This window comes from Anolis sagrei, chromosome 1 (genome assembly GCF_037176765.1).
Source record: "Anolis sagrei isolate rAnoSag1 chromosome 1, rAnoSag1.mat, whole genome shotgun sequence".
Taxonomy (NCBI): Eukaryota; Metazoa; Chordata; class Lepidosauria; order Squamata; family Dactyloidae; genus Anolis; species Anolis sagrei.
The window spans coordinates 314638977-314651096 of record NC_090021.1 but is presented as its reverse complement, the minus strand read 5'-3'; the positions used below and the strand labels follow the sequence as shown (position 1 = coordinate 314651096).

At 41.1% G+C, this 12120-nt stretch overlaps 1 protein-coding gene across 3 annotated transcripts in view; it reads left to right on the top strand.

Moving 5' to 3' along the window:
• The window catches only part of EFCAB11 (EF-hand calcium binding domain 11), a 62409-nt gene that overhangs the window by 5893 nt on the left and 44396 nt on the right, over positions 1–12120 (top strand). For 2 of the 3 annotated variants that reach the window (XM_060756882.2, XM_060756890.2), the window contains exons 3-5: positions 1692–1737; positions 6939–7040; positions 9047–9137. In XM_060756882.2, the coding sequence (XP_060612865.2) occupies positions 1692–1737; positions 6939–7040; positions 9047–9137 (239 nt within the window). The remainder of the gene's footprint in view (positions 1–1691; positions 1738–6938; positions 7041–9046; positions 9138–12120) is intronic. The other variant, XM_060756899.2, reaches the window with a different exon arrangement.

The following is a 12120-nucleotide window of genomic DNA, read 5'->3' as shown; positions in this document are numbered from 1 at the left end:
TATTTTTTTCTTCAAAATTAGGTACAGGAGAGTTTTACTTTGCTTCATATAATTACAATTAGGTCAAAGGTGGGCAGCTGTGGAAGGCTAGAAGTTCATATTTGTTCCCTTGGAGGTACCTTCCTGCTCCTAACTCCCCCCCCCCCTCCAATTATCCCAAATGCCTCTAGGTAGCATGGGGACACTTTTACCATGCTTTGAATTTCAAAAAAAGGCATTTACTTGGCCATAATTGACCCAATTGCTCTATGAAATGGAAATGCCCTCCACATGTCTTGGGGCCCTTCCACACCACCATATAACCCAGAATATCAAGACAAAAATCCCACAATATTGGCTTTTTGAACTGGGTTATCTGAGTCCACACTGCTATATATTACAGTTCAAAGCAGATAATGTGGGATTTTATTCAATTATGTGGAAGGGGCCTTGGTATGCATTTTGGGGCATTTAAAAATATTTTTGTTATCTGGGGAACTAAGAGGATCTCCAAATGTGGAAATACTACCCACACATCCTAGAGAAAATCTATTTCTGATGGTCATAGGAACCCCTTTGGCAGAGAAGGCTGACGATCTCTCCAACTGTCCTTCTCTTCCTTTTAGGAAACAGACGGTAAATCCTCCTATGAAAACCCCTCCTTCTGTAGTGATTGGCCAGCCTCTCAGCTGGCCTCTCATCCAAGGGAAGCGCTGTTTCTGATACTCCAAGTGAGAAGGGGAGGGCAGGCATGTTCGGTTCAAGGCAGCGTTAATGGGATTCAAGGGACTCTTTAACTGTAGGTGAACTATTAATCCCAGCAACAACAACTCCCAAATGCCAAGGTCTATTTCCCCCAAACTCCACCAGTGATCACATTTGGGCATATTGAGTATTCGTGTCAAGTTTGTTCCGGATCCAGCATAGTTTGAGTCCATAGTGCTCTCTGGATGTAGGTGAACTACAGCTCCAAAACTCAAGGTTACCAAACCCTTCCAGTATTTTCTGTTGGTTGTGGGAGTTCTGTGTGCCAGGTTTGGTTCAATTCCCTCATTGGTGGAGTTCAAAATGCTCTTTGATTGTAGGTGAACTATAAATCCTATCAACTACAACTCCCAAATGACAAAATCACCCTCCCCCCCCCCCAAACCACCAGTATTCAAATTTGGCTGTATAGGTTATTTGTGCCAAATTTGGTCCAGTGAATGAAAATACATCCGGCATATTCATAACAGTAGCAAAATTACAGTTATGATGTAACAACGAGAATAATTTTATGGGTGTCACCACAACATGAGGAACTGTATTAAGGGGTTGCGGCATTAGGAAGGTTGAGAATTACTGGCCTAACTGGAAAATTGATAGTCTTTAGAAGACTCTTAGACTTTAATGCTTATGCAATTTTACTACGTATTTCTGGAATATACCAAGTTGAGCACTTTGAAGTCTTATTTATCTCAGTGCAGGAGATTTAAGCATGTACTTCACTTTTCAATTGAAATCAATGGTACTTCAAAGTGCTCAACAATGCCTGGATCATGCCTTAATTTTCCTATATCTGGAGCATATATTTGAATTATTATGTACGAGGGTATCCTGATAGTTTTACTGAAACAGTTTATGTATAGATAGAAAAATAAAATAGAGCATTAACTATAAGAAAATATATTATAGCATACACTGATGGTTTAATTCTTTTGTTTAAATTTTAGACGGAAGTGAATTCAGCCATGGCCTCCGTGAAGCAAAATCAGTCAGGTATTATGCATGCATTCGATGTTCACTCTTATCTGTCATGAGATCTTTAAAACTTTAACTTGACAAAATTTGAAAGGGAATTGTGCCACAGGTTGTGTCACAGTTTCTGCTCCTATTGACCCAGCTGTACAGTCTGAGAATCTAACATTAAATTGAGCCCAAGAGACTTCTGGATCAAAGGATGAGCCTTGTATCTGCAAATGTTACACCACCCAGCAAGATTTAATAGACAGAGAATAGTGTTCTTATTCAACTGGCCTTCCAACTTGAGAGGCGAGGGAGGGCTGGATCTGGGAACAGTGCCAGTAATGTTAAGCTCCACTAGGTGCCTCTATCTAAGAAGGAGATGTAAAAAGTTGAAACTGAATACTGCATCATCTTAAGACCCAATACAAATTGCACAACAAGGAGTCATGAATGTAAGAATAGGAAGCCGTGGTGGTGCAGTGAATTAAACCCTTGTGCTGGCTGGCTTGAAGACCTGAAGGTCAGCGTTTCGAATCTGTGAGATGGGATGCGCTCCTGTCTGTCACCTCCAGCTTCCCATGTGGGGACATGAGAGAAGCCTCCCACAGGCGTCCTCTGGACAACGTCCTTGCAGATGGTCAATTCTCTCACACCAGAAGCAACTTGCAGTATATTCTCAATTCACTTCTTACATGATAAAAGAAATGAAAGTAAGAATGTAATTTGATAAGATTTTAAAGTTGCAAATAACACCGAATCTATTAAAGAGAGGTGTGACTTTTTATATAAAAAATAATAGTATGTTTTTAATCCTAGAGGGAGGATGTATTACTCTGGATTATTGCCTGTTCACCAAGTGGTAGGACCTATGCATATCAAGCCTTACTATGACTTCAAATACTGTCTTACTGAAAGGACAGATTTTCCTTGGCTCTTACAGCTTTATGAGTGTTTCGAGGCTAGGATATTTAAAACTAACACAGTTTTTACTATCTTGTATCTTTCCTTTTCCCTGTTGGAGAATATATCTGTGAGGAGAATGAAAGTGGTACACAGCTCAGCACTATCAATAGGTACCTGTGAAGAACAGTCAGATAAATGGGAGCACCACAAAAGAGACTTCCCCTCATGTAAAGGGACACTATTTTTATTGCAGAGTCCTGTTGGTCTCCCATCTTTCTGGGGAAAAATTTGCAGGTTCACCGGAGGCTGCAAGGAGGAGGAATAGTTTTAATTTGATTTCATACAGTGTAAAACTATTCATAAACATTCAGTTTGGAAAGCCTCGAGTAAATTAGTTAGAATAAAATATGCTGTAGAACTTCATTCTTATTATCTGTTCACCGTATAATCAGAATATAAAATTTTAAACTTTATATAGCACTCCTGAAACTAAAGCACAAGCTTCTGAGTTGAATAATTTAACTATCTAAAAGTTGAACAAGTATATCCTAAGTTACCAGTCTCAAAGTATTATTATTATATTTATTTATACCCCACTTGATCTCTCCTGAAGGACACTCAGAGGCTTAACATATTCATTTATTTATTTATTTATTTATAACTTTTGTATACCGGTCTTCTCACCTCCATAGAGGGACTCAGGCCGGTTTCCAACAATAGTATCACAAACAATCGTTTAAAAACATCACATTCCGTAATACACTAGCATTAGCATAACAATTTAAAATATACAAACATGCAAACATTAATAATGTACTGTAATGTACAGGTGGTCTTTTCATCCCTCCTCCCTGTTGTAAGACACGGACCCACAAGAGCCAGAAAAATAGTACAGGTCAATGACTGGCTTAGAAAATGGTGTCAGGAGGAACGCTTTGGCTTCCTCGACCATGGCCTGCTATTCCAGGAGGATGGCCTACTGGCAAGGGATGGGGTGCATCTCACACAAGTAGGAAAACACTTTTTTGCTCACAGACTCGCAAACCTCATTAGACGCACTTTAAACTAGGTCCACCGGGGGAGGGGGACAACAGCCTTGCGAACGCTACTTTACCCATAATGTCTGGGAATCGCCAGAAGGCTAAACGGAGGGCTGCACAAACACAACAAGGACCACGTACCAAAAGCACAATAATCCCAATTAAACAGCTCAAGGGAAGATCCCAGGGGCTCACATGTCTTTACACTAATGCACAGAGCATGGGAAATAAACAAGACGAACTCCAACTTCTAGCACAACACCACAAATATGATATCATAGGGATCACTGAAACCTGGTGGGATGACTCCTATCGCTGGAATGTAGATATCGAGGGGTATAACCTCTTTCACAGAAACTGAACAAAGGGGAGAGGAGGCGGAGTAGCCTTATATGTCAAAAACTCTTATGCTGCAGAAGAAATTCAAGACAGCAATCTGGGAAACCAGCTTGAAATCATCTGGATAAGAATCAAGGGAACTGTGACTCAAAAAGATGTCGTTGTAGGCGTCTACTACAGACCCCCAAGCCAGGAGGAAGATCTTGATGAAGTCTTCTGCCAACAGTTGACCAAACAGGCACAGAGAAGAGATGTAGTAGTCATGGGCGATTTCAACTATCCCGATATTTGCTGAAAAACAAACTCGGCCAAGAGTACAAGGTCCAACAAATTCCTCGCTTGCCTTGCAGACAATTTCATGGTCCAGAAGGTAGAAGAGGCAACAAGGGGATTGGCTACTCTTGATCGCATCCTAACAAATGCGGAGGACCTGATCGATGCGGTCGAAGTGGTAGGATCCTTAGGGGCAAGTGACCATGTGCTCCTGCAATTTGAGGTACAAAGAAAGGCCGAAACGAAGACAAGTCAAACCCGCATTTTGGACTTTAGGAGAGCTGATTTCCAAAAAATGAAGGAAACGCTGAGCAGCATTCCGTGGACACAGATACTAAAAGACAAGGGAGCTACGGATGGATGGGAACTTCTCAAGAGTGAAATACTCAAGGCGCAATTGCAAACCGTGCCAACAAAGAGAAAAAATAGGACAAGTGCAAAGAAGCCAGAATGGATGTCCAAAGAACTTCTAACTGTGCTAAGACACAAAAGAGACATGCACAAGAAGTGGAAAAAGGGAGAAATCACCAAAGAAGAATTCAAACAAATAGCCAACACCTGTAGGGAAAAGGTCCGCAAAGCTAAAGCAAAAAACGAGCTCAGACTTGCTAGGGACATTAAAAACAATAAAAAGGGCTTCTATTCTTATGTCAGTAGAAAAAGGAAAAACAAGGAGGCGATAGGACCTCTTCGAGGAGAAGATGGGGCAATGCTGACAGGGGATAGGGAAAAGGCAGAACTACTTAATGCCTTCTTTGCCTCGGTCTTCTCACAAAAAGAGAGTCTTCAACCTCAGCAAGATGGAGTGGATGAGGGATTGGAGGACATCCAACCCCAAATTGGGAAAGAAGTCGTCCAGGAATACCTGGCCGCTCTTAATGAGTTCAAGTCCCCAGGACCAGATCAACTACACCCAAGAGTATTGAAGGAACTAGCGGAAGTCATTTCGGAACCATTGGCAACCATCTTTGAGAGTTCTTGGAGAACGGGAGAAGTTCCAGCAGATTGGAGGAGGGCCAATGTGGTCCCAATCTTCAAGAAGGGAAAAAAGGACGACCCAAACAACTACCGTCCGGTCAGCCTCACGTCGATACCGGGCAAGATTCTGGAAAAGATTGTTAAGGAAGTGGTCTGCAAACACTTAGAAACAAATGCAGTCATCGCTAATAGTCAACATGGATTTATCAAAAACAAGTCATGCCAGACTAATCTGATCTCTTTCTTCGATAGAGCTACAAGCTGGGTAGATGCGGGGAATGCCGTGGATGTAGCGTACCTGGATTTCAGTAAGGCCTTCGACAAGGTCCCCCATGACCTTCTGGCAAGGAAACTAGTCCAATGTGGGCTAGGCAAAACTACGGTGAGGTGGATCTGTAATTGGTTAAGTGGACGAACACAGAGAGTGCTCACTAATGCTTCCTCTTCATCTTGGAAAGAAGTGACGAGCGGAGTGCCGCAGGGTTCCGTCCTGGGCCCGGTCCTGTTCAACATCTTTATTAATGACTTAGATGAAGGGCTAGAAGGCATGATCATCAAGTTTGCAGACGACACCAAATTGGGAGGGATAGCCAATAGTCCAGAGGACAGGAGCAGAATTCAAAACGATCTTGACAGATTAGAGAGATGGGCCAAAACTAACAAAATGAAGTTCAACAGTGACAAATGCAAGATACTCCACTTTGGCAGAAAAAATGAGATGCAAAGATACAGAATGGGGGACGCCTGGCTCGAGAGCAGTACGTGTGAAAAAGATCTTGGAGTCCTCGTGGACAACAAGTTAAACATGAGCCAACAATGTGATGTGGCGGCAAAAAAAGCCAATGGGATTTTGGCCTGCATCAATAGGAGCATAGTGTCTAGATCTAAGGAAGTAATGCTACCCCTCTATTCTGCTTTGGTTAGACCACATCTGGAATATTGTGTCCAATTCTGGGCACCACAATTCAAGAGAGATATTGACAAGCTGGAAAGTGTCCAGAGGAGGGCGACTAAAATGATCAAGGGTCTGGAGAACAAGCCCTATGAGGAGCGGCTTAGGGAACTGGGCATGTTTAGCCTGAAGAAGAGAAGGCTGAGAGGAGATATGATAGCCATGTATAAATATGTGAGAGGAAGCCACAGGGAGGAGGGAGCTAGCTTGTTTTCTACTTCCTTGGAGACTAGGACACGGAACAATGGCTTCAAACTACAAGAAAGGAGATTCCATCTGAACATTAGGAAGAACTTCCTGACTGTGAGAGCCGTTCAGCAGTGGAACTCTCTGCCCCGGAGTGTGGTGGAGGCTCCTTCCTTGGAAGCTTTTAAACAGAGGCTGGATGGCCATCTGTCAGGGGTGATTTGAATGCAATATTCCTGCTTCTTGGCAGGGGGTTGGACTGGATGGCCCATGAGGTCTCTTCCAACTCTTTGATTCTATGATTCTATGATTCTATGATTCTATGAATACAGGATTAAATATAAACAGTATTTAAAAAATACCCAGTTAAAAACCATTAAACCATATTCAAAGTTAAAAACCACAATACCCCTGAATTGATCTTAGAAACCTGTTTGTAATGTGTTTGCAATGACAGTTTAATTTTATTCAGAGCATTAGATAAAGCCTTAATATTGTTTGAGTTATAAGTATTAAGAGCAGTGGTGTGTTTTGTTTATATATACCTATTCTACATTTTTTAGGTATCTCACTTGAAGAATTTCTCAAACTTATGAGTAGAAAGAAGTCTGACCATTTTTACCATAATGAAGTAAGGCAGCTATTTACTGCTTTTGACAGACAATGTAAGTTTTTAGTTCAGTCCCCTTATTGGTAATTTCTTTGTTACACATTAATTGTGCCATTCTTTTGAGAAACTCGGGATTGCATGCAAAGTTCTTTCTTGTTATTAGCACTATGACTACTGACATTTAGTATAACATATAGTAAGACGTGTACTGCAGCCAAGAAATCAGAAGATGTTTCCTTCTTGGGAGGAGAGCAATGACCAATCTTGTTAAAACTGTGAAAAGTAGAAACATCACATTGGTAACGAAAATCTGCACTGTTAAAGTAATGGTATTCCCCATAGTTACCTATAGATGTGAGAGCTGGACTGTCAGGAAGGCTGAGCGAAGGAAGATAGATGCTTTTGAATAGTGATGTTGTAGGAAAATTCTGAGAGTGCCTTGGATCGCAAGAACATCAAACCAGTCCATACTCCAAGAAATAATGCCCGACTCTCACTGGAGGAAGGATATTAGAGACAAAGGTGAAGTACTTTGGCCATGTAATGAGAAGACAGGAAAGCTTGGAGAATAATAATATTAATAATAATAATAAACAACTTAATTTGTACCCCGCCATCATCTCCCCAAAGGGGACTTGGGGCGGCCAACATGAGGCCAAGCCCAAAATTACACTACAGCAAAATAAAATACAAAGAATCAAAAATACCATCAAAATAAATACATGAAATAACAAAATAAACAGTTTCAAAATAACATGATAGAGAACTAAAACACAGTGGATGGGCCAAATGTACTAAGATAAAATTGATAAAACCCTGGATGAGATAAGTAGTGGAAGAATGTGTTTCTGAGAGAGGCACTCAAAAGGGACAAACAATGAGGTTAGGTCTTTCTTAAAAGCTGCCAGGTTAGGGGCTTGCCTAATCTCACTAGGCAGCGGGTTCCAAAGCCGAGGGGCCACAGCAGAGAAGGTTCTCTCCCTCGTCCCCACAGGTCATACTTGTGATGAAGGAGGGAGTGAAAGGAGGGCCTCCCCAGAGGATTGAAGAGATCATGCAGGCTTATGGAAGGAGATGCGGTTGTGAAGGTAGGCAGGCCCCATACCATTCAGGGCTTTGTAGGTGATAACCTGCACCTTGAATTGGGGCCAGAAGAGGAACGGCAACCAATGGAGCTCCTTAAACAAGGGGGGGGGGGTTAAACCGCTCCCTGTAATTCGCTCTTGTTAGCAGTCTGGCTTCCAAATATTGGACCAATTGAAGGGTCGCCCCACATAGAGTGCATTGCAATAGTCCAATCTAAAGGTAACTAAGGCATGGATCACCGTGGTTAGTTCAGACTTCACGAGGCAGCTGGCGCACAAGTTTTAATTGTGTGAAGGCCCTCCCAGCCACCACTGAAGCCAGGAAGGACCTCCAAGCTGCAGACCTGTGTCTTCAGGGGGAGTGCAACCCCATCAAGCACAGGTTGCCACCCTATACCCTGGTCAATAATTCTGGGGGGAAATGGAAGGAAAAAGGAAGAGGGACTGACTAAGGGCAAGATGGATGAATGTTATCCTTGAAGTGACTGGCTTGAACTTGAAAGAGCCGGGGATGGTGACAGCCGACAGGGAACTCTGGTGTGGGCTGGTCCAAGAGTCATGAACGAATAAACAACAACAACAAGTCAGTCTAGTGGGCCGTACAATCAAAGGACATTTTGAACCGACTTTCGCACTTGAACTTCAAAATTACATTTAGAACAAAGATGGCTCAAAGTTGAAAATTACATTAATAATACATGTTATCCATGATTAGTGAAAGTAAAGGTTATTGCACTATGTTATTAAAGTAAAGCCATGCATGTCAGGGCACCCGAGACATTATTCTCAGAAATAATGAGGAGAATTTGTACTCTAAAAGGCTATTTAGCTCCCTTTTGGTATTGTAAAGCCTTGGGTTTCAATAATCTAATGTTCAATTTTAAATATTTACACCCTGGTTTGAAAATGAATAAGTTTGAATATCTAATTTCAGCATATTTTTCTGTCTTGTTCCCCTCCTTTGTATTGCAAAAAGGTAAAGGATTCTTGTCTTTGGAAGACTTGAGAAAAGCCTTTAATATTGTTGCACCAAAGTTGCCAGAGAGGACCATTGTTGAAGTATTCAGGTAAGGCAAACTGAATGGTTTGTCTATGATCCTAAAATGTGGCAGATCTTGATATTTTTGCCTATGTAAAAGGTGTTCTCCTTGAAGTGAACAGCTTCCTGTTCCACGTTCTGTCTCTGCTCCCCTCACTACATTCAACATGAGCATTAAGTGTGACAGGCCATTACATGGAAACCCTATATTCATTCAGCAGTTCCACCTTCCTCACAATTTGGCAACATAACATCCTGGAAACCAAGTGTGTATCAGATACACTCCAATATGGGATTGACAAAGGGTAAAATGATAATAAGACTTAAGATACTACATAGTGTTTATTTTTTTATCTATTTCCTGTGCGCCATGCACCGAACATGCTCAACATATGTTGCCCCTGTAGATACACATAATTTATGTTGTTAACATTTTGTCAAGTCAGTTTAAGAACAAAACAAATAGAATATTTTTTTTGCAAATGCAAGTATTGCAACATTCAGGAGTTTATTTTGTAACTACATACTAATTAGAACTACATTATGTAATAAAGTCAGAATGCTGTTTTTTTTTTTTTAATTCTTGCTGGATGTCTCTAGTAGCCAAAAAGTTTTCACAAGCAGGAAAAACTCCAGGGTATCATTAGTCAGAAAATATTCAGCATTGATGCACAAAACAGAAATCATGTTACACACTGGCTACCTAAAAATGCACTTAAGTGGTTAAAGGAAATCACTTCAGTGGTTTCATGCTGAGGTTAGGCCACTGCTTGCAAATGAGTGTGTGTATCATGTGTGTATACTATACACACAATAATTTCACATTTATAATTGTACACATTTTTTATTCCCCTTACCCATAACATGTTCTTTTTAAAAAGCAGTATTTATTTTAACAGCTTTTTCTCTCATGGGAAAAAAGGCAATGTTTTAATTTCAAACCAATATATTTTGAAAGATACATGGCACAATAGTTTTCTAAGACAATACGTTAAATCTTCACAGAATGTCTGGAAAATCAAGATGAATGTAAACTGACAACAGACATTTGGATTCATTTGGTGGTGCTGGATGTGTGTTTTATTCTTTGATGTAAATGTGAACCCTCTTTTTAGTCTGGCATTATATTGCTTTTCAAGATAAAGTTTTTTTTTCTATTTTTTTTCACTGCTGCTGAAATGTAATGCATGTCTAACAATTTACATCTCTAGAGAGTTCAGTATCAGTTGCTTTTATTAGTTGGCTTGATACAGCGTACTTAGTTGCAGTAATAGAATAGATACACTTCAACTCCCATTTATTCTACTTTGATGTCGAGTCTGTAACAGTCATCAGTTGCTTCATTGTATACTTGGGGCAAAACAGCAGAGCATTCATAGCTGCCTGTCAGGAAGCAAGATAGCACTAGTAGCAGTTGCATGTATTTCTGGCATTAATCTGAATTTGGAGTTTGCTGGTTGTGATAGAGTTTTGGGTTGTGGAGAAGCAGCCAATTCAGTCACTTTTATAGCTCTTTTGTATATTGTTAATTTATGGACTACTTGGGGTGCATCTACACTCTTGAATTAATGCAATTTGACACTATTTTGACATGGCTTAATGCTATAGAATCATTTGAATTGTAGTTTTACAAGGTCTTCAGCTTCTTCTGTCAAGTGAAGCTGGAGTCTCACCAAACTGCAACTCCCAGGATTCCATAACATTGAGCCATGGCAGTTAAACTGGTGTCAAACTGCATTGACTCTGCAATGTAGATGCACCTCTAGTGTCTTAGTAGTGTATGGAATTTTTCATAGCTTGTTATTTTTAAACCAAAAGTATACAATTTTCTGTTTGTTAACACAAGTTTAAATTGATGGAGCAGGTTAGGCAAGATCATTAGGTGATAACCATAGAATCATAGAATAATTGAGTTGGAAGAGACCTCATGGGCCATCCAGTCCTACCCCCGCCAAGCAAGAAAATCGCATTCAAAGCACTCCCAACAGATGGCCATCCAGCCTCTGTTTAAAAGCCTCCAAAGAAGTAGCCGCCACACCCCCCCCCCCCCCCCCGGGCAGAGAGTTCCATTGCTGAACAGCTCTCAGTCAGGAAGTTCTTCCTAATGTTCAGGTTGAATCTCCTTTCCTATAGTTTGAAGCCATTGTTCTGCAACCTTGCTCCCTCCTCCCTATGACTTCCCTTCACATATTTATATGTGGCCATCATGTCTCCTCTTGGCTTTCTCTTCTTCAGGCTAAACATGCCCAGCTCTTTAAGCCACTTCTCATAGGGCTTGTTCTCCAGACCCTTGATCATTTTAGTCACCCTCCTCTGGACACATTCCAGCTTGTCAACATCTCCTTTCAGTTGTGGTGCCCAGAATTGGACACAGTATTCCAGGTGTGGTCAGACCAAGGCAGAATAGAGGGGCAGCATGACTTCCCTGGATCTAGACACTATACTTCTATTTATGCAGGCCAAAATCCCATTGGCCTTTTTGCCACCACATGACATTGTTGGCTCATGTTTAATTTGTTGTCCACAAGGACTCTTAAAATCACAGTGTCTTATGGTTCTTGTCATAATTCAGAGTAAGCATACCTCTGCGAGGTATCATTCAGAAAGTTGTTGGCAGAAGACATTCTGGTAAATGCTTGTATCTTATGATACCCTTTATTATCCTTTTACAAGTTTTGTGTACCATGGAGGAAAAAATCAGTAATGGGAGTAAAAGGCAGGGCAAAGAAAGGGAAATGCTCCTTTCTCTTTATCTTTTTTTAAGGAGAGGAGGGTGGGGGCCATTTTTTATTTCTTTATGGAGGGAGTTCCAGAGGCAGGGAATGATCATGGAGAAAGCCCCCTCTCTCATTCCCACCAACTGTGCTTGTAATGGGGTGGGACCGAGAGCAGGGCCTTCTCCATTGACTGCAGCGCACGAGATGGCCTGTATAGGGAGATGCAATTAGACAAATAGCCTGGTCCTGAACCATTTAGGGCTTTATAAGTAACAACCAGCACTTTGCATTTAG